The sequence below is a fragment of the Tachyglossus aculeatus genome, chromosome 8, assembly GCF_015852505.1.
Source record: "Tachyglossus aculeatus isolate mTacAcu1 chromosome 8, mTacAcu1.pri, whole genome shotgun sequence".
Lineage (NCBI taxonomy): Eukaryota > Metazoa > Chordata > Mammalia > Monotremata > Tachyglossidae > Tachyglossus > Tachyglossus aculeatus.
The window spans coordinates 934,259-957,269 of NC_052073.1; the positions used below are offsets into that span (position 1 = coordinate 934,259).

The 23,011-nt window shown below is 51.4% G+C and overlaps 1 protein-coding gene across 1 annotated transcript in view; it reads left to right on the forward strand.

Annotated features, from left to right (window-relative positions):
* The first annotated feature begins 4,417 nt into the window (after nucleotides 1-4,417).
* The window catches only part of DMXL2 (Dmx like 2), a 61,113-nt gene continuing 42,519 nt past the window's right edge, over nucleotides 4,418-23,011 (forward strand). Inside the window, 8 exon segments of the mRNA XM_038750567.1 lie at nucleotides 4,418-4,533; nucleotides 9,686-9,811; nucleotides 11,956-12,027; nucleotides 14,706-14,784; nucleotides 15,816-15,966; nucleotides 19,079-19,145; nucleotides 22,800-22,883; nucleotides 22,885-22,979. Of these exon segments, the coding sequence (XP_038606495.1) occupies nucleotides 4,447-4,533; nucleotides 9,686-9,811; nucleotides 11,956-12,027; nucleotides 14,706-14,784; nucleotides 15,816-15,966; nucleotides 19,079-19,145; nucleotides 22,800-22,883; nucleotides 22,885-22,979 (761 nt within the window). The 5' untranslated portion in view covers nucleotides 4,418-4,446.

Here is a 23,011-nt window from a genome sequence, read left to right on the forward strand (position 1 = left end):
CTTCAATCCCTCTTGCCATCATCCAAGCACCTAATACAGTGCTCTGTGCACAGTAGGTGATCAGTACACACTACTGATTGATTTAAAGTGGGGCTCATTTATTGATTCATCAGTATTCACTGAGCACCTACTGTGGACAGAGTAATCAATCAACATTTACTGAGCACCAAGAGTGTACAGAGTAATTGATCAATAAAGAGTATTTGTTGAGATACTATTGTGTGCGGAGCAACTAGTCAATCAATTAGCTGTATTTATGGAACACTTCCAGTCGGGAGAACAATCAATCAATCAATCATATTTATTGAGTGCTTACTGCTACTGTGTGCAGAACACTGTACTAAGCATTTGGGAGAGAGCATTGTACTGAGTGCTGGGGAAAGGGACAAGGTTGAGAATTCTCGCACTGTCCCTGGTTCAAAATAGGGTGGGGAGGGGGAAAGACTGAAATGATAAAATCAGCAAATAATGAAGAAACATCTGATGTGTTAAGTAAATAAGGATAACATCTCTGTCCTCATCTGTGAAATGGGTGTGATAATGCCTGCCTCTCAGGGGAGCTGAGGAATCCAAGGAGGTGATTAGTGTGAAAGTGTTTTGGAAAATAAAACTCATCCATTCATCCAGTCGTATATACTTTAAGAGCTCAGGAAATATTGTTGATGGATAATTTACAGATAAAAGGGAGAAGTGGAGAAGCAGTGTGGATCATTGTATAGCTCCAGTGGCTGCCCGTCCACCTCCACATCAAACAAAAGCTCCTCACCATTGGCTTTAAAACACTATCACCTTGCCCCCTCCTACCTCACCTCGCTACTCTCCTACTACAACCCAGACAGCACACTTTGCTCCTCTAATGCTAAACTTCTCACTGTTACTGTGATCTCATCTATTTCGCCGCCAACCCCTTGCCCACATCCTACCTCTGGCCCGGAACGCCCTCCCTCCTCAAATCCGAAGATAATTACTCTCTCCCCCTTCAAAGCTTTACTGAAGGCCCGTCTCCTCCAAGAGTCCTTCGCTTTCCTCTTCTTCCACTCCCTTCTGCATCGCCCTGACTTGCTCCCTTTATTCTTCCCGCCCTGCCCCATCCTAGCCCCACGGCACTTATGTACATATCTTTCTTTATTTATATTAATGTCTGTCTCCTCCTACCCAGACAGTAAGCTCCTTGTGAGCGAGGGCTGTCTGTTTATTGTTGTATTTTACTCTCCCTAGTGCTTTAGTACAATATTCTGCATATAGCGCTCAATAAATACGATTGATGAATGAATGAATAAACGAAAGATAGAACACGGCTCTGGGATTCAGAAGGACCTGGGTTCTAATCCCGATTCTGCCACTTGTCCACTGTGTGACCTTGGGCAAGTAACTTCACTTCTCTGGGGATCAGTTATCTCACCTGTAAAATGGGGATTAAGAACGTGAGCCCCAGGGACTGTGCCCAACTTGATTGATTTGTATCTACCCTGATGCTTAGAACAGTGCTTGGCACATAGTAAGTGCTTAACAAGTACCGTAATAATTAAGTGCTTAAGTAGTTCAATGCTGTTTGTAAACCGGCGGGGACTAAAGTTTAATGGGAAGTAGGAAATGCAAAGGCGTTGGTAGGATGGGTCAGGGGAATCCCAAGACGGAACAAAGTTTGCGGGGAGAGGAGAGGCTGGAGGGGAGGGAGGGAGCCACCCTCCCCCCTGCACGGCTGAGTCATACGGAGGCTCCAGTGCGTCTCCGACCTGCTTTCTCAGTGGGCCAGTCCGCGGGGGACAGAGGGAGGGGGACGTGCTCTCCGGCCCCATGATTGCCCCAAGCCTAGAAAGCCAGGTTCCAGCTTTCTTCCAAGATCAGTGTTTCCTAAACTCTGTTTGGCTGTTTCCAAAACAATCCCCTCCCCGTCCCACTGGTTCCCTTACTGGGGCTAGCCTGGGGGTGTGGGGTTGGGGAGGAGGGCCAGCTGCAAGAATGCTCCACACACACACACACACACACATACACACACACACACACACACACTCGGCTAGGTCCCTCAGCAGCAGCCCCCTGCCCCGACTACCTGGTTCAGGCCATCCTGACCTGGTCAATCCTGACTAGGCTTGACCCACAAGCAACTAAGGGATTCCCCTCTCTCCCACCCCATCCAACTTTCAGCTTTGCCACAGCCGACCTAAGGGCAGGATCTATCTGACTGCCTCTCGTTGACCCTCTCTCTGTCCATCTGTCAGTCAATCAATCCTATTTTTGGGTGCTTGTTGTGTGCAGAGCACTGCACTAAAGCACTTGGGAGAGTACAATATAACAATGAACAGACACGTTTCCTGCCCACAACGAGCTTACAGTCTAGAGGGGGAGACAGACATTAATATAAATAAATTACAGATAAAGAATAATAATGATTTGTTACTGAATACATAGAATATTAATTCTATTTGTTCCGACGATTTTGACACCTGTCTACATGTTTTGTTGTCTGTCTCCCCCTTCTAGACCGTGAGCCCATAGTTGGGTAGGGACCACCTCTATATGTTGCCGACCTGTCCTTCCCAAGCACTTAGTACAGTGCTCTGCATACAGTAAGCGCTCAGTAAATACGATTGAATGAATGAATGAATGATGATGATGATATTCATTAAGTGCTTACTAGGTGCCAAGTGCTGTTCTAAGCGCTCAGCACTGTTGTATGTAAGCGCCGTAGGGCTGGGAGGGGGGTTGAATAAAGGGAGCAAGCCAGGGCTATGCAGAAAGGAATGGGAGAAGAGGAAAGGAAGGCTTAGTCAGAGAAGGCCTCCTGGAGGAAATGTGCCTTCAATAAGAGGGAGGTAATGGTCTGTCTGTCCCCTGCCTCCTGTCAGTTTGCCTGCATAATAATGATGGCATTTATTAAGCGCTTACTATGTGCAAAGCACTGTTTTAAGTGCTGGGGACGTTACAAGGTGATCAGGTTGTCCCACGGGGAGCTCACAGTCTTCATCCCCATTTTACAGATGAGGTAACTGAGGCCCAGAGAAGTGAAATGACTTGCCCAAGGTCACAGAGCTGACAATTGGCAGAGCCGGGATTTGAAAGCATGACCTGACTCCAAAGCCGGGGCTCTTTCCACTGAGCCATGCTGCTTCTCTGCCTGTCACCTGGCTGTCTGTCTAAGTGCATGCCTGCCTAACTCTGCCTCCGGTTCCCTACCTGCTTATCTCTCTGCCTCCCGTTCCCTGCCTGGTTGCCTGTCTGTCTCCAGCTTTCCGCATGCCTGCCTGCCTCCTGATTCTTTGCCCTCATGCTCGCTTGCCTCCGTGCATGCCCGCCTGGCTCTGCCACACTTGCTCTCAGATTTGGTTTCTGACACTGTGGATTAGGTCGATGGGTTCTAAATAAGAAAAGTTCTTGTACGGGTTTGAGGCTTGCCTTGCTATTCAGTGGGACTCCTTTGCGTGTTTGGGTGGATTGATGAGAATAGTGGAATTTGTTAAGCACTTATTATGTGCCAGGCACTAAGTGCGACTCCTACTGAGAGCTCACCTCCTCCAGGAGGCCTTCCCAGACTGAGCCCCCTCTTTCCCCTTCCCACCCCCCCACCTCCTTCCCCTCCCCACAGCACCTGTATATATGTTTGTACAGATTTATTACTCGATTTTGCTTATACATATTTACTATTCTATTTATTTTGTTAATGGTGTGCATCTAGCTTAACTTCTATTTATTCTGATGACTTGACACCCGTCCACATGTTTTGTTTCGTCGTCTCTCCCCCTTCTAGCCCGTTGTTGGGTAGGGACCGTTTCTATATGTTGCCAACTTGGACTTCCCAAGCGCTTAGTCCAGTGCTCTGCACACAGTAAGCGCTCAATAAATACGATTGATGATGATGATCTGTAAAATGGGGATTAAGGCCGTGAGACCCGCGTGGGACAACGTGATCCCCTTGTACCTTCCCCAGCGCTTAGAACAGTGCTTCGCACAGAGTAAGCGCTTAACAAATGCCATCATTTCTATTATTATTATTATTATGTGTGTGTGTGTGTGTGTGTGTGTGTGTGTGTGTGTGTGTGTGTGTGTGCGCGTCAGCCGCGGCCCACGCAACCTCAGGGAAGTCCCTCAGCCGGCTGGATTTGCAGTTACGGGGAAAGGTTCGCCGACGCCAGCTCTGCGCATGCGCGCGGGGCAGGGGGCGGGGCCCGAAGAGCGGAGCCCCTCCAACCGCGCTCGTCGCTGCGGCCTCGGCGGCGGGTTGTGCGCGTGCGCGGCCGGTCCTGCGCCTTCCCTCCCTCCTTCCCTCCCTCCCTCCCCCGCCCCGAGCCTAGCGCATCCCCTCGGCCGCCCGCCCCCGTCCCTCCCCGGCGGGGCGGTGGCGGCGGCGGCGGCCGGGAGCATCCGGGCATTTCCGCCCCGCGAGACCGGCCCGGGCGGCGGGGAGCGGGAGCCGGTCCGGCGGCGGCGGCGGCGGCGGCGGCGGCCATGCACCTGCACCAGGTCCTCACGGGGGCCGTGAACCCCGGGGACAACTGCTACTCCGTGGGCGGGATCGGGGACGTCCCCTTCACGGTGAGGCGGGCTGGGGGCCCCCGGCTTGGGGAGGGGGTGGGGGCACCCGGACGTTGGGCTCCTCCGGCGGGACGAAATGTCTCCCTGCCGCCCCCGGCTCAGTTAAATCCCAAACCTTCCACTACCTCCAACCGCTTACCTTCCCGCTCCCCTCTCCATCTCTTCCGTTATTCAGCCCCCACCAACCGTCCATCACCTCAATTATTCACCTGCACCCCTTCACCCATCTCCTCCATTATTCACCCTCCAAATCCCCACCTCCACCTACCGTTCACCCCCCCCAACCACCCATCTCAGTTATTTACCCTCCAAACCTTCCACCAATCTTTCGCCCCACAAATACCCATCTACCAACGCTTTACCCCCCGACCACCCATCTTCTCCATTATTCACCGTCCAAACCCCCACCTTTACCAACCGTTCACCGTCCCCCAACCATCCATCTCAGTTATTCACCCTCCAAATCCCCACCGCCACCAATCCTTCACCCCCCAAACCACCCATCTTCCAAGCCTTCAGCCCCCAGCCATCCATCTCCTCGGTTATTCACCTTCCCAGTCCCCAACTATTCATCCCCAAGCCCCTCACCTCCTCCAACTTTTTGCCTCCCAAAGTGCCCTTGTCCTTCCACCCCGAAATCTCCTTTCTTCCTTAGTCATTCACTGCCCTAATCATTCATCCGCCATCCATCCATCCCCCAAGTACTAACTGAGCTGAGAGGAGGGAAGGCCTCTCGAGGCCTTCCAGCACCTCCTTGCCACCCCCACCGCACCCCGCCGCGGGGTTAGCTCAGCCGGCCTCTCCGGGTGGATTATTTTATCCTCTTGAAAGGTGAGAGCCAAGGCCCGGGCCAGGGGTCACAGAGATACATTGCCTCATTGGGTCTCTTTGGTGTCAGGCTGCGCCTTGCGTGTGCGTGGGTGACTGGCGGTTCAAAGCGGATTTGGCCACATAAATAGGCAGGGGTTTGAAATCTGTTCCAAACCCACAGAAGCAAATCCAGTTCAGCATCTCTGAGCACATCCTCTGATCTTTCCGGTTCACCTTAAGCCCCAGGGGCGCCTTTCATCTGGGTGATGTAAGCCGTGGAAGTGTGGCCATGGGCTGGTTGGTGTGGGGTTGCTTTTGAGCAAGAGGTACTTTAGGTCAGGGAAGGCAGAGGGTGATGATGCCCTGGGCCGTGGCCTGGCTGAGGGGGAGGAGCATGGGCACCAACCCGGGGCTGCAGCCAGGGCTCCCGTGCTTCTGTTCAAAACTGCAAAATCATGGTGTCGGGCACTGAGGGAGCAGCGAGGCTTGGTCTCCAACCAGGGGCCTGTCATTTTACCCTGCAGTTCTTGGAACTGTACGTTTTTCTGCCACCCGTTTCCGAGGTGATCAGTTTGGGACGTTAGCATTCAGGTTGGAAGTTAGTTTGGGAGCAAGATTGTTTTTTTCCTTGCTGAAAAGGAAATACTGGCTTTCCACATTGGACATTTTAAACAGAGGGCAATTTAAATCTTCCTCGTTCTAGGCCAGAGTGAGTCATTGGGAGAATAATGACTGGCTGGCTGGCCTGGCTGGTTTCGATCAGAGAAGGCTGGGAAACAAACATAATCCTAAAAATGCCTTCCCCTGTTTCAGGTTTTGGAGCCTTGGAACTCAGGAGTAATGCTTCTTACTCTCTTTGGCTTTAATTCAAAACATCATTGTCAGCTCTCCCAGAGTGCGTGTCTTTAGTTAGGGGCAGAGCGCTTTCAGGGAATCAGGGAGTGTTTCTGGGAGTGCAGCTCTCTGGTCCTCTCCCTTGGGATCAGGATCCCTGACTGGGATGGGGCCTGTATCCATTCTGCCCATCCTCTATCTACCCTAGTACTTAGAATGGTCCTTGGCACATAGCATGTGCTTAAACAGCAAAATTAATAATAATAATAACAATAATGGTATTTGTTAAGCGCTTACTAAGTGCAAAGCACTGTTCTGCGTGCTGGGGGGATACAAGGTGATGAGGTTGTCCCATGTGGGGCTCACAGTCTTAATCCCTATTTTACAGATGAGGTAACTGAGGCACAGAGAAGTTGTAATAATACTAACAATAATAATAGTAATAATAATGTATTGTTAAGTGCTTATTATGTGCCACATACTTTACTAAGCATTGGGATGGGTACGAGCAAATTGAGTTGGACACAGTCCCTGTCCCAGTGGGGCTCACAATCTCAATCCCTATTTTACAGATGAAGTAACTGAGGCACAGAGAAGTGAAATCACTTGCCCAAGGTCACACAGCAGATGAGTGGCAGAGCTGGGATTAGAGCCCATGACCTTCTGACTCCCAGGCCCATGCTTTATCTACTATGCTATGCTGCTTCTGTTGTTATTATTATTATTGTTATTATTATTATTATTAATAACACACAGGGGTTGGAGGGAAAGTTTGCACCACATGTACAGGGTGGTCAAGTCGTATAATAATTGTGGTATTTAAGTGCTTACTGTGTGCCAAGCACTGCACTAAGCACTGGGGTAGATACACCATACAAGTCCCTCTATCACATGGGGCTCAGTGCCTCAGTAGGAGAGAGTGGGTATTTCATCCCCATTTTACAGACGAGAAAACTGAGGCCCAGAAAAGTGAAGTACCTTGCCCAAGGTTACACAGCCTATAGGGAGCAGAGCCGGGATTAGACCCCAGGTCCTCGATACTCAAACCTGGGTTCTTTCCACTAGGCCATGTTGCTTCCCTAGGTGTATAACCTGAGTATCCTGTAGCCTAGGGTTCAGTGGTGTCAGGATGTCACTCCAGTTCTGACCTTAGCCGCTCAATCCCAAACCGGTGCTGGAATTTACTGCTCCAAACCCCCCTACCCCCACCCCACCCCCTGGATTCCGGGGCAGGGGGAGAGTGGGGGAGGATGAGGAGGCGGTCTGGAGGTCCGGAGGTAAGAGGAGAGCCCCTGGGGGCACTGCTGGAGCCTCTCCTGAATGGGAAGTGGAGATTTGAGCCAAGGTTGTCTTGAACTGGGCAGTTCAGGTCACCGAATGAATTTTTCAGATTGAATGATCTATTGGGCTGAGCCAAAGCAAATTAAACGCTGGATAATTGCTCAGTCCTCCTCCCCCTCCCTCTCTCCCCCTACCACCCTTGGCCTATGCAGACTCCGTAAACGGGAGAAGGGCAGTTTGCCACCAAGCCACCTTGGAAGGAAGCGTCTCTGCAGGTTGAGTTCTCGCTTACTCTGGGGGCGTCCTTCCTGCCCCTGCTCCCTGTTCTTCCAGGTGTGGCCTGTGGCCCTCGGCCCTCACAGCTCCTGAGCTGCCCAGCAGGGAAACAGTCTGACTCGCAGCAGTGCCTTTGAAGCAGGTTTTACACCCCAAGTCACCCGCTGTCAGGGGCCCTGGCAGACTAGTGTTGCCAGGCTGCAGGAGGCCACCTGACCAGAGCGGAGTGCCCCAATCACCGGGTGGACCGTCATGCCGGCTTGCTGGCGGAGGGCATGGTCTCCCTGAGAAACAGTGTGAGCCTGCAGCTCACCACACAACTCTGCTTTTCTGGAAATCTGGATTCCAGTCCAGGAGCCACCCCAGAGTAACCGTACCCCAGGACCAGGCACTTAGGCTCTCCTCTTGTTTCATACCAGGCAAGCTGCTGCCACTTAATGCCTGCCACTCTGTGCCCGGGGCCCATCCAATCCATCCAGTCTTATTTGCTGGCCAACAAAGCCAGGAGTGGCAACTGGCATCTTTCATCTCAGTCGATCCTGGTTCCGTGGGAAACCACTAAATTGTACTTGAAAAGAAAAGCCAAGAGTTCACTGCCTAACTTTCTTGTCCAGTATTCCCAGTTGGCTGGGCTAGTGTGTCAGTGACAGTGGATGCCGGAAGTATTGGCAACCCCCACCTATCCCTTTAGCCAGTCTGGACCCCGGTGCTGCCTAAGGTCCTTCAGGCTGTGGGCAGCAAAGTGGCTTGAGGTGCACAGTGAGAGCCAATCTAGCCTCCACTTTCTCCCAGGGCCAAGGAAGAAGTTGGGCACGGGATGTGCCAGACATTCATCGTTTTTGAGCACTTTGGAGTAAGTCTTCTGTCAAGCACTAAGTGTCATTTCTCTTATCCCAGTTGACATGGGCATAGGCTTCAGCATTCCTGCTCCCTCAAACAGCTGTTGGCACCAGCCCCACTCAGCACAAATCCCCTAAGCTCCGATTGGGACACGTAGCCCTACAGCCCACTCACTGTCAGCGACTTAGACTTGCCCCATGGCCGGGCAGGGTGTGTCAGGTGTTGCATGGGTTAGGGTGGCTGCCACTAGGGACTGGGATGGGGGTCAGGGGAGCCAGAGATGAGGTGGTGAGGGCAGAGTCTCACCTCCAGCAGCCCACACCCCGGTCTGCAGCGTCACCCAGCCAGTAGCCGAGTGGTGTCCAGGAAACTTCGAGTTTCTGGGCAGTGGGTGCCAGTCTCAGCATCCTTCCACTCTCTACCCGCCCTGCCCCAACGTTGCAGCCACAAGGGAAACTGGAAACTGGGCATTATCTCTAGATGGCAAATCAGCAGGCAGAGCCTGCTCGCCAGCTAGTCTTTGGGGCCTGCCCGCTGGGGCCTGTTTGCTCTAGGTGTGGAAACCAGAGCAGCCATCTGGATAAACTGTCCTTTCCATGCTTGTGTTTTGTGAATTTGAGATGAATATTCTTTCATCATCGAACTGAAGGACAGCTCTTTAGCCGTTCAGCGCAGCCGAGGTCTATCAGCCACTAGTCTAAGTAGAGGGGAGAACAGGTATTGAATCCCCATTTTGCAGATGAGGGAACTGAGGCACAGAGAAGAGAAATGTCTTGCCCAGGGTCACCCAGGAGGCAGTGACAGAGCTGGGATTAGAACCCAGGTCCTCTTGACTCCTAGACCCATTCTCCTCCCACCATGCCTTGCTGCTACATGGAGAACGTTTGGAGGGAAATCATCTTTTCTTGCCATGTCATGATATCTGTTATCGCCAAATTCACATCATTGCAAAACAGGAAGGGTTGGGACATTAGGAAAGAATCAGCACATTAGAGTTTGCTCTTTTTAACTGCTGTGAACAGCAGGACTGTCCTGGAATTTGAATGGGAAGATACATTTTTCTTGAAGGTGTGGCCATTCCTAACTGGTTTCCTAAACGGATTCTTTGCAGGCATATGGATCTGGCTGTGACATTGTCATTTTGGCAAATGACTTTGAGTGCGTGCAGATCATTCCTGGTGCTAAACATGGGAACATCCAAGTAAGCTGTGTGGAGTGCTCACGCCAACAAGGGCGGGTAAGGAATCACCTAACTCCAGACTAAAAGCTCCTTGTGGGTAGGGAATGTGCCTACCAACTCTCCCAAGTGCTTAGTACAGTGCTTTGTACACTGTAAGTGCTCAATAAATATCACTGACTGATTGAAATAATGGTGGAGGAAGGATGGGTTGGTCCAGTTCCAGGTCCTTTAGGAGAGGGCATCAGGTGCTCTGGAATTTGATGGACAGGAGAGGGGATCATTTGGGAACTGGGGCATTCTGTGATATTCCGGGGAGTGGGCAGCTCCCTGCTCCAGGGGTGTGCTGGCACTAGGGATAGATGGGTGGCAGGGAGCACCCAGTCGGTGGAATGCTGCTGATGTTCCAGGACCTTGACTTTCCACAGGTGCTTTCAAAGAAAGCATGGCTAGGATACTTTCTAGATTGATGAATTAAATCCTGCTTTCGAAATCTTCCTTTAGCCAAATTTGAAAAGAAAATTGGTGTAGAAAAAGTTCAGAATTACTGAAAGTAGCGATTTGGGTCAGTTTGGTTGGTAAATGACCCTAAATAGAGAGGCCTCCTCCCAACGGCCTTTGTTGCATTTCCAAAGGTTGTGCCTTGTAGGGATCAGCTGGGGAGAAATCTGCTAGATTGTAAACTCCGTGAGCACTGGCATCATGCCTGCTTTGTCTATTGTCTTATCCCCAGTGTTCGGTTCAGAGCTGTGCACACTCTCAGTGCTCAGTAAATACTATTGATTGGTAAATACCACTGATTATAGGTCATGCTCGCCTTCGCCCATGAGGCCCAAAAGCCCAAACCATGACAAGACGTTTCCTTCCACATTGGGGGCCCCTTCACAGCTCCAGGTTAGAAACAGGCTTAGAAACAGAGCCGGTCTGGGGAGGACGGGGCAAACTCTTTGGTGCAGCCCAAATCCCCCTTTTGCTTGCCCTGCTGCAGTGCACTGGTGGGGATGGGGAGAGAGGGGCGGCCTTAGGAGGCATGAGGGCGTCATTGCCCCTTCCCCTTCCGGAGTGCCTTACAGGCTTTCAGACATGAGCCAATCGGTCTGATACTTTCAAATGTGTCTTCATCACGGTCAAAGAGGTGTAGGTTTGGGATTGTTCTCTGTCCCCAGTCTTCAGCGCTCTCCTCATCCTGGAGATTTCACAGAGGAACCCCGGGTGCTCTGGGAGAGCAAGGAGGTGAGGGCTGGTCACCTCCTTCGCCGGGGAAATGCCAGGGAAAAGCCAGGGAACCGACAGCTGGAAGGCCACACCTTGTGGGCGTGTGCCATTCAGGCTCAGCTTCACTGCAACCAAACAATATGCCATCGTCATTTTCACCACTGAGACTGAGCATCAGCTGAAGGAGGAGCTCTGCATCACGTGCTTGGGAAAGTACAGGCTTATAAGAAGGCACAGGGCCTCCCGTCTAAGAGCCTAGAGGCGCGTAGGGGGGAACCAGCCTCTCTAGGGTGATGGTTTTGAAAACAATGAGAGGAGAGAAAAGCAAGTCCTAGTTAGCAGGTGAAAACGAACAAACCAACACCCAGATAATGCGTGAGGTGAAGTGTGAGTGCCACCTCGTTGATGGAGCAGATCAGAAGGGAGGAGGCGTGGGGGGAAGATGGCTCTCTAGAGAGCTTTGAAAGCAGAGCAGAAGGTCATTTGGAGAAACTGAGGGGAGAAACATTGCGTGCAGGTAGAGAGAGGTAAGAGCAAAGAGTTGGAGGGGGAGGGACAGGAAGGGAATTTTCTTGGGAGAAGTGAACAGCACAAGCTTCCCAGGGAGATGAGGGCAGGGAAGGCTGGGGTGGCCCAGGAAGCACATCGTCATTTTCATCAATGATATTTACTGAGTGCTTACTATGTGCAGAGCACTGTGGTAAGCTCTTGGGAGAGTAGAGTGCAACAGAGTTGGCAGATACATTCCCTTCCCACAACAAGAAGCTTCTTTCAAGGCAGGGTGGCACTTTCTATGGGTGAGAGAGGTGCAGTCTTCTGCACACAGGACGATGTGGATGGGATCCTTGGGCCAAGCGAAACCACTGCCCTAAGGGAACAGAATCATACTTTCGGCTTGCAGTGTGTCAGAACTCTATATTGTAAGTGCTAGAGAAGGCCACTATGGAGTCTCTTCCCAAGCCTTGACATTATGCCAATTCTCTTTTTAGATTGCTGCATCCTATGGAAATGCCGTTTGCATTTTTGAACCCTTGGGAATAAATTCTCATAAGCGAAATTGTGTAAGTATATAGAGGCTGACAAGTGTCCTGTTTCCTGGTGGGTAGATGGGCTACCTTCTTGGAGTGGCTGGCGGTGACTGTGTAGTTGCTCTTTCCTTGGAGCACTTAGTACAGTGCTTTGCACACAGTAAGTGCTCAAAAAAATTGATTGATTGATTGGAGCCAGTTTCCCGGGGCATCCCGTGAGGCGATCCAAGACGGCCACTTTGCAGCCCGTGGGGGACCAGTTCCCTGGCCCTTGGTCAAGAGCCAAGGTAGCCTTCACCTGAACTGGAATAAGCTAGCAAAGCCCATTTCTTTAACTTACATAAGAAGGCCAAGTGACAGGCATGAGCATTAAAGGCCAGCTTGCTTTCTCACTATTTATTGAATAGTCTCTATGCACTCTGATCCTCACTTGGTATTGTTACCTCCCAAAAGCTCCTTTGGTGAGGAAACCAAACAGTCCTTTGCCTTGTGGGCTAGTGATGTGAATGCTGGGAGCTCTCGGGGAGCCTACACTGAAGTTGGGACTTTTTGTATCTGGGCATCACTCGGTTTTCAGATTTGGCAAACCAAGGAATTCTCAGAAAGAGCAAACTAGCCTAGCATTCTCTCAGCAGTAGGTCCAAAAATCCCTTGGCTCCTCCCGATTATGTTTAACCAGCTCGATCAATCAATTGAAAGCATTTTCCAAGTGCTAATTCTGGGCAGAGCACCATATTAAGTGCTTAGTCGAACTCAGTAGAGCTCACAAGATTTCTTTTGGGCCTCCTCATTCCTGCCAGTGAGGCAGAGCTTATGCGTAGCGCCCGAGGGCACGTACCCTCAGGTCTCCCAGGATGCAGGTTTTTACCCCGTGCTTTGGCCAGAATGCGATGGCAGAGTCGGGGGACGTTCTCCTAACAGCGCAAATGTGCCTGGATCCGCACGCCGCCATGTCAGAAGAAACTACAGTGCGCACGTGTGTGGTGTCAGGAGAACTGGCTGCGTGCAGGCGGGTGGCATCGGGAGTAGCAGCTGTGCAAAGGCACATGACATCGGGAGAACCAGTGGTACGCTTGCGTGTGGAGTCGGGAGAACTGGCTGTACACATGCATGTGGCATCGGGAAAAACATCTGTGTGTATGGGTGTGGCTTTGGGAGAAATGGCTGTCCGTAGGCATATGGCCTCTGGAAAAATGTCTGTCTGGATGCAGCCTTGCACAGGGTGAGTGCTGCAGCATAAGGATTCTTTCATGCAGGTTCCACCTATGCATCAAACAGAAAGTCCTCACCATTGGCTTTAAAGCCCTCCGTCAACTTGTCCCCTCCTGTCTTAACTCACTGTTTTCCTATACCAACCCAGCCCCCACACTTCGCTCCTCTGATGCCCACCTACTCTCTCTATCTCAGTTTCATCTATCTCACGCCAACTTCTTGCCCACATCCTGCCTCTGGCTTGAAACTCCCTCCCGCTTCATATCCAGAGAGACTCTCCCTACCGTCAAAGCCTTATTGAAGGCACATCTCCTCGAAGAGATTAAGATCTGATTTCCTCTTCTCCCACTCCTCTGCACTGCCTGATTTGCTCCCTTTATTCATCCTTCTCTTAGCCCCACAGCACTTATGTCCATATCCATAATTTATTTATATTATTGTCTGTTTCCTCCTCTAGACTATAAGCAGGGAACATGTCTACCAACTCTTGTTATATTGCCATATTGTACTCTCCCAAGTACTTACTACAGTGCTCTGCACACAGTAAGTGTTTAATAAATCATGGCTCAGTGGAAAGAGCACGGGCTTTGGAGTCAGAGGTCATGGGTTCAAATCTTGGCTCCGCCAATTGTCATCATCATCATCATCATCAATCGTATTTATTGAGCGCTTACTATGTGCAGAGCACTGTACTAAGTGCTTGGGAAGTACAAATTGGCAACATATAGAGACAGTCCCTACCCAACAGTGGGCTCACAGTCTAAAAGGGGGAGACAGAGAACAAAACCAAACATACTAACAAAATAAAATAAATAGAATAGATATGTACAAGTAAAATAAATAAATAAATAGAGTAATAAATATGTACAATTGTCAGTTGTGTGAACTTGGGCAAGTCACTTAACTTCTCTGTGCCTCAGTTACCTCATCTGTAAAATGGGGATTAAGACTTTGAGCACCCCTGTGGGACAACCTGATCACCTTGGAACCTCCCCAGCACTTAGAACAGTGCTTTGCACATAGTAAGGGCTTAATAAATGCCATCATTATTATTATAAATACGGTTGATTCATTCCCCCACTTGGGAAGAACGGACTGTAGGACTGCTTTGTATATTATTTTTCCCTCATTTGTGAATGCCCCGACTTCTTTTAGGCACAGCCTAATCTCTTTGAGGCCTGTAGATTTATTGGCTTATGTTTATTTGCACAGCTACTTATGGATCCTAAAAGGGGATCCACAATTCAAAATACTATTTGGAAATAGTCTTTTTTTACCATTAAGACATTAATTGAAACTTAATATTTGAATTTACCAAAATCCCCAGCTCCCACCCAATGCCAAAAAGGACACAAACTGTCCCTGGAGAAACCCAGTTAGTTCTTGCCCTTCTGTTCCTTTTATTGGTAGCAAGAATAAAGGATGCGGTGAGTGTTGTGGTGCTCCTTGGCCTGCTGTTTTAAAGACTAATATGCTTTTCTCTTTTTTTTTAATCCCAGCAACTCAAGTGCCAGTGGCTCAAAACAGGACAGTTCTTCCTCAGTTCTATGACGTACAACTTAGCATGGGATCCTCAAGGTAATTGGGAATTGGAAGGCGTTAAGTATTTCTTTGGAACATGTGAACATAAAATGTGTGTGTCCCTGTGAAGCACCTTGAAGTAGAGAGCACGGCGGAGATTGCAGGTTTTGGGTCACGTGTCAGGTTCCTTCCTCCCTGCAGCTCATTCCCTGGGCGAAAACTGTGTGAACCAGGGTTGGTTTAGAACATGAAAAAGGAAAAGAGAATTGGGGCTTGGCACAGCCAAACCAAATCCAGTTTGATTTTGTTCTCCAAAAAGTCAGTAGTAAATCAGCCATATTTATTGAACATCTACAATGTGCAGAGCACTGGACTCAACGCCTGAGAGAATCCAGAAGACATAGGAGACCTGATTCCTGCCCTCAAGGAACTTAGAATCTAGTTTGTAACCTGAACTAGCTTCATTCTTGTTCTGTTTGGGCCATTGCCTTTTTACTCATTAAGCATCTTCGAAAGAGATGGAGGGCTGATTTTCTCTGGCATCCTAAAGGAATTGGATTCTATCGTTGCTTTAAACACAACAGTATCTCTGGGGGCCTGATGTCCTTCCAGTGTGTCCCTGGCTCCGTCCGGCTGTGGGGCTGGTCTTTGATAATGACCGGCAGCAGGCTGCTTGGAGAAGGAACCATCCAGGTGTGGGAGGCCACTCCCACCCTCAGCTTTTCCCCCATCTGTTCCTGACTGCCCCTTGGGAACCCTGCTTGTCTTGCTTGTCCAAGACCCTGCCCAAACCCCTCTTTAACCTCTTGTTCTTTTCCACCTGCACAAATTCCCGGGGTCCCTCCCCTCCCTTCTATGCCCCCACCCCCCAATCATCTATTTGTCTTCGAGTCATCAAGGTGCTTTGTCTTCCAAAGCTGGAGGCTGTCAAGCCCTGGATCAGCCTGCCTGAGTGCCACATTGGGTTCCAGCTCCGTGGAAGTTAGAAGACTCTGGCCCCGCTGGCTTTTGCTGGCCCTAGCTGGCCCCCACCGGCCCCCGCTTGCCAATTGGCTACCCACCTGCTTAAAACATTCTTTCTGCTGCAGGGAACAGGCTGTTGACGGCAACCGACTACTTGCAGTTGTGGGCCCCTCCAACCAGTGACACTTTGGAGGAAGAGCAGGAGGCCGACTATGATCAGACTGAGGGTGCTAAGGTGCCCCCTCTCAATGACTGGAAATGCATCTGGCAGTGCAAGTAAGTGGCTTTTTCCTCAGGATCAGGAGAATGTTTGTCCTGTTTAGGAGGGAAGTAAGCTGTACTCCTCATTCCCCACCTCCCTCAATGGCGGAGGCCCTCTTTCCGGTGTTCTCCAGGATTTCAAGAGTTTTCAAGATTCAGGTTCATGGTGGGGGGCGGGGGGGAGGGTCAGAGAGGATTGTTGCACCATCTGGCCCTGACCTGGGAGCATGGAGACCCAGCTTGGCAGTACTCCTCATCTGTGCCCTTCTGAAAGCTCACCTGCTCCAGGAGGCCTTCCCAGACTGAGTCCCCCTTTTCCTCTGCTCCTACTCCCCTCCCCATCACCCCTACTTCCTCCATCTACTCTACCCCCCTCCCCGCCCTACAGTACTTGTGTACATTTGTACATATTATTCTATTTTATTAGTGATGTGTATATGTAGCTATAATTCTGTTAATCTATTTTGATGCTATTGGTGCCTGTCCACTTGTTTTGTTTTGTTGTCTGTCTCCCCCCTTCTAGACTGTGAGCCAGTTGTTGGGTAGGGATTGTCTCTATCTGTTGCTGAATTGTACTTTCCAAGCGCTTAGTACGGTGCTCTGCACACAGTAAGCGCTTGATAAATACGATTGATTGAATGAATAAATGAATGGATCTGGCAGCGTCAGCGTGCTCCACTGGTGCGGGCAAGAGCAACCCGGGCAGTCCAGTCACCTCCCTGCCCGCAGAGGGGCAGCCTGGACTTGGGCCGCTGCTCCCGGAGAGCTGCTCCTAGCTCCTGACTCTCAGCAGCCTCCATGTCCTGCACTTAGCAAAGGCTTGAACAGGTCTGCCTGTAGCACAAGGCCTCTAGCCCGCAGATAGAGGCAGGTGCCCAAGACATCTCACAGCTGACTGGCGAGTTGTGCACTCCCTGTCCACCCCAGCTCTCTATCCTTCCTGGAAAAGTGAATCGCGAACCCTGGGAAGCCATTGCCCAGTCCCCCCGGACTGCAGCTTCTCCTACCCCCAAGGCTCTGGATGGGGTGGACAGGACCTTCCAGTGACTTGGACTCAGTAATAGTCGTAGCAGTAATAGTATTTATTAAGTGCTTACTGTGGGCAGAGCACTATCCTAAGTTCTGGCAAAAAATACATCAAGTGGGAATAAGACACCAAGGGCCCTTAAAACGAAAAGGGGGAGAAGGGATGGGCTACAGATATATAAGGGGTGATGAAACAAAACACTAAGACGAAAAGGTTAAGATAAAAACAAAGATCAGTAGGGTGCTGTAGCTAAAGGAGAATTTCTGGGTACAGTCTGAACCACAGCTGGGAGTAGAACCCCAGGATCTGCAGTGGAGAGGTGGCAGGCACGGGGTGGACACTGGTGGAGGGCACGTTAGCCCTCAGTGGGCCCATCTGTCTCCCGTCAGGGCCCTCGGCCAGATTCTGGCCTCGGCCTCTGATGTTTCTCTTAGCTGCTGGGTCTGAATGGGTCAAGCGGGTGGCAGGCATGGATCGAGAACCGGCTAAACCGGAGGTGCTTGGGGCAGTTTGGGATTAGGTGAAAGTGAGAAACTCATGCCAGCTTCAAGTAGAGCCATCGGTGAGCCCAGGCTGGCAGGGTTCCTCTGCTGGATGACCGATTTGCTTATTTTGTTCTTGTTGGGCACACCCTGGTTGAATCTTCTCTGGTGGTATTTTTCTAGGTGGCCGTTCCACCCCTGGGGCTGGTCTTTCCCTCTACCAGGATGGTCTGGTGGGGACAGGGCCAACCAGATGGACTGGACTCACCAGCTCTCAGACCGTTATCCACTCTCTGTACTTGTCCAGGTCCTGGAGGAAACCAGGACGGCCGCAAGGCTCCTGGCCTGCATATCCCCCATGGAGTCCCTTCCTGGGTCTCCTTCCAGATTTTACTGCACTTAGCCACGCTTCCGAAGCTGGCAGAGGGGACTTTTAGTGCCCTCCTCCCCCACTTCAGAGCCTGTGAAATAGTGTATCAGTTTTCTTATGGGTGGGTGGCCCTAGACAGACTAGTCAACATGAGCCTGTTTTCAAGTGATTTCACTCAGACAATCTAATGGGCATATTTTTGAGGTTGTGATTTGATGGATTCCAGGTGGAATTGGGTCTGAATCCCCTTGGCAGGACTGGAAATAGGGTCTGAAGACCAGAAAGGGATGCAGCTGTTCTCTGCTGGAGAAAGCCTGATGAGGGTGTCTAAGAGGGAACGAGTTGAATCGAGAAGGAGCGGGTTGGGGCCAGTTCTGAATCGGGAGTCTCGCTCATTTCCCAGCTCACTGAGGAGCCGTGACACATTGCTCGTTCTCTCAGTCCTGGGCTTGCCCTCCTCCACCTCCATTACCTACTCCTGACCAGGGACTGGGCTGCAGCTGCAAACACATGTGGGATTGGCTAAAGGAAACTCTGTAAGTGATAACTGTGGGTGAGAGGAATGTGTTTCCCTTGGAAATTGCTCGGAGAGATGGCGGTCCATATGGGCTTGCAGATTTCATTCATTCAGTCGTATTTATTGAGTGCTTACTGTGTGCAGAGCACTGTACTAAGCACTTGGGAAGTACAACACAATTAGGATAATTACTGTATTGCCATTACGTTCATTAAGAACCCAAGTCTCATGTTCCAGAGAAATGAAGCATATAGTGTTCTGGGCATGCAGATACACAAATCTTGTTTCCATCTTGTGATTTTGTTTTCCTCCCCCATGGCACTGATCCTCTGGGGGCCTCCTGTTCGCTAGACCAGAGACTCCAGGGGTTGGAAGGGGGCTGGAGGTGGTCTGCACTGAGCAGTCTGAGGGTGCCATTGGGCCACCTGCCCGCAAATCAGATTGAGTCCAAGGTTCCAGTGGCCCTGTCTGGGCCCAAGGGTGTGCTTCTGCTTGTTTCTCCTGGAAAGAATTCCTTTCTGCCCTGCACTGGCCACTCTGCTGCCCCCTGCCCTTGTGGAGATCTAGACGTGTTCTCACGTTGGGATGGAAAACATGTGATGCTGTGGTTGGGAGATGGTTGGCCATTTGGCTATGAAGCATCTGAGGGGCTGGGGGGGCTGGTGGCTTGCTCGTGCCCAATTTTAAACCCCTTTAGTGCCTTGTCTTACTTTGCCCTCCCTCTGCCCCAGGACTGCCGTGTCCGTGCTCTTGATGGAGTGGTCACCTGATGGAGAGTACTTCGCCACAGCTGGCAAGGTAAGGGCCCCGGTGGCCACAGAGTCACCGCTCGGGCAGCAGGCTTCAGGGATGCCCCAATTGGGCATGGAAGGGAGGGAAGAAGCCCAAACCAGTTCTGTCTCTCGAGGGATTCCTGAGGTTGGTGGGCGGGGAGTCATTGATATTGATTGTTTGGTTTCTGTCCATCCGGGACATGGAGCAGGTGTACTGCTCAGCACCCGTTCCCTGTACCCAGCTCCTGAACAGGGTGAGCAAAGCCAACACCAGGGTGGCAGCATTCCTCCTGTGCCCGGGCCCACCAAGACCTCAGCGTTGCTAGGTCAGCTGACGGACAGAACTTTCCCGGGTTCCTCCCCCCACCCACCTCCTGAAGCTTGACCCTTCCCCCAGAGAAGCAATGACATGACAGAAACACCAGTTCCACCAGCTCATCTTAGTGACAAGAATTCTCCTTCCCAAGCCCCTTCCCCGGGCCGGAAGCGAGGGTTGGGTGTGGGTGCCCTTGCAGTCTGTTATCCCTACCTAAGGCCAGAAGTGAGGAGCGGGTATTCAGAGCAGGCAGGCCCAGGCCTACCTGAGTCTCCTTGGCTGGGCCCCAACACTAACCAGAATCCCTTTCTGCTACCATTCCCTGGATGATATCATCCAAGGAGAAAGTCACGCATCCACTTTCTTCTCTCGCTGGACCCCAGCTCACACTCTCTGTTCCCTTCAAGCAAACCTACTCACTGTGCTTCATGCTTGCCTTTCCTCCCACTGACCCATTGCTCACCCCTCCCTCCTTTCTAGAATTCCCCCCTACTTCATATCCAACAGATCACTACTCTCCCATCTTCTGAGTCCTTCTGAAATCTCATCTCCTCAAGGAGACCTTCCTTGATTAATCTCTCATCTCCCTACAGTTGCAACTTTCACTTAAGCACTTCTACATCACTTAAGTACTCACAACCCCCTGTAGCACTTAGGTCCAGATCTTTATACTGCATTGCTTCCTCTTTCCTACCTGTCATTGGTATTAGTGCCTGTGTCCACTAGCGTACCTAGAGGATCTACTAACTCTAGTGTACTGCCCCAAGCGCTTAGCACAGTGCTGTAAGCACTCAGCAAATACTATTGATTGATTGAAGAAGGCCACGGGTGACCCACGCTTTGGGTGGAGTTTGGTGGCGGGCGGGGCACTGGAGGCCTCTAGAAAGAGTCTGGAGCCCTCCACTTTCTGTGCGTGCTTGTCTCAGCCGCAGATGGGAGCTCAGCTCTGCAATCTCCTGAAAACGGGCTGCCTCACCCTGCCTGCGAGTGTCCTGACTGTCCACAGGGAGCATCCTGGCCACATCCTTTCCTTTCAGGTCCCCCATCCAGCCAGGGAAGGAGGGCAGGGTGTGGGGCACCAAGCCGCCCTACTGGGACAGAGAACCGAACTGCAAAGATGTGTATGCGAGGGTCCCTGTTGGGGCTTTGATTGATGTCCATCTGCTGCTCGAGTAGTGAAGCCAAGCCGATCTCACTCACCGGAGGGAGAAGCAGATGGCCCCGGTCTGAGCCTCACCAAAATGGCACCCGCCTCTGCTTCCTATGGCATGGTATCCATGCTGGTGCCAGGCGCGGCTCTCTTGGATTCATCGCCGCCCTCCCCCCCCACCCCGCCACAGTGCTGTGGGTCTGTGCTATTCTTGTTGGACCTGAAGCAGGCAGGCCTCAGGCTTCTGAAAAGGCATCACCCCTCTCCCCTTCCATGGGATACTCCCTGCTAGAGACCAGGCTGCCCCATCTGGGTGCAGAGAAGCAGCGTGGCTCAGTGGAAAGAGCACGGGCTTTGGAGTCAGAGGTCACGGGTTCAAATCCTGGCTCTGCCAATTTTCAGCTGTGTGACTTTGGGCAAGTCACTTAACTTCTCTGTGCCTCAGTTCCCTCATCTGTAAAATGGGGATAAAGACTGGGAGCCCCACATGGGACAGCCTGATCACCTTGTATCCCCCCAGTGCTTAGAACAGTGCTTTGCACATAGTAAGCACTTAACAAATACCATCATTATTATTATTATTATTACCCATGGGATTCTGCTCTGAGCAGCCCTGGCAGAGGGTTACCATCTTCAACTTCCTTTCCCCGTTCTTTCTTTCATCTTCCTTCAGGTGCTGTTTCCCTCCCCAAAGAGACAGAAATTCCTGGCCAACAATCTTAGTCCTTAGTCCACTCCCCCTTTGGTCCTCATGGACTGTTAGCCCTGGAGGCCAGAGGTCTCATCCCAGAGCACTGGAGTTGGAGGGACCCCTGTAGACGTCATGTAAGTCATCCTTCTGTCTCCAGGCGCAGCTGCTGCCGCTCTCCTGCTTTTGTCACTTCTGAAAAGGAGACTCCCTTTTCAGCAAATTCTTCCCAATGTCTAACTGAAGTCCTTCCTCCCTGCATTTAAACCTCTTTCTGCTTGCTCTACCGTTAGGGGAAACAGAAAACAATGGCTCATCACTCCGGGCATCCTGCCACATTTGGAGACCCCCCAACCTTTCCTACCTCCTCATCCTCCCTCACACTGCGCCCCCTTCCTTCCACCAGACCCCCCAAATCTACCAGACCAAAGCCTTCCCCATCATCAGAGTCCTCCTAAAATCCCACCTCCTCCTCCAATCAATCAATCGATGGTATTTATTGAATGCTGATGGTGTGCTGAGGACTGTTCTACATACTCGAGGGTTCAGTACAACTGAGCTGATTATCATGTTCCTTGCCCACAAGGTGCTTTCAGTCTAGAGGGATTAATTGATGAATTCCCGAAACCCCAAGTTGCATCAGTCCAGCAACCACCCATAGCACTTCCCATCCATCCTCGGCACTTCAGCATATACAGGCATTCAGTTACTTGCAGGTCTTCCATAACACGTCTTCACGTTGCCTTTTGGATTATTCACCATTAGGGAATTAGGGAATGTTCTTCCGACAAAGTGCATCTCTCGGGAGAGAACATAGTGTCGAGAGAAATGGTTGCCTGGCTGTAGCATCTGTCAAGCCATGTCTACTCTAGCCTGGGTTTCCTCAACCCGGTGGGACCAAAACCCCGGTGTTGGAGAGAGCTGAGGGTATTTGTTGTGCTGCTTCAGCCTGACATTCACACTGCTACCTATTTTATCCTTCATCTTCCTCCTGTTCCAACCATTTGTCTGCAAGTATTTTTGCCTTCCTCCCTCTCCCTGTTAGAGGATAAGCCCCTGGAGAGCAAGAACTGGGTGTTTTGGGGTTTTTTTTTCTGCTTGTAGCCTCCCATGCACTCAGGGCAGTGCTCTGCACTCAACAGGTGCCCTGTAAGTAAATGCCACTGACTGATGGAGATATGGAGGCCGTCCCCCAGATATCAGACGGTCTCAGAGGGTCCCATCCCCTGCAGGACCTCAGGAGGCGGTTGGGGAATCCAGAGGATGGCCCCCAACTGCCCTTTCTCACTGTCCTTCCCGCCCCGAGCCTTCTGGAGTCCTCCAAGCTGCCCCAGCCCCATCGTGGACTCTGGGGAAGCTGCCCCAGGGTCTGGCCTTGCTGCAGCCTGTCATCAGGCAGTGGGGCTGTGTAAGGACAAGCTGTGGGGCCCACTGGGTGGCACAGCGGGGTTCCTGGGGGGCCACCGCTGCTACCACCACCACCCGCTTCTCAATGGGCTCCTGCCTGCCTTGTTCGCTCATGCAGGACGACTGTCTCCTAAAGGTGTGGTACCCTATGGCCGGCTGGAAGTCTTCCATCGTTGCTCAAGACAGCCAAGAGCCCAAGAGGGGCCCGGCACCCCCCCCGCTTCTCCTTTGTCTACCTGGCACACCCCAGGGCCGTCATGGGCTTCTCGTGGCGCAATACCAGCACGTTCATGCCCAGGTGGGGAGAAACACGTTCCCGAGGGTTGCGGG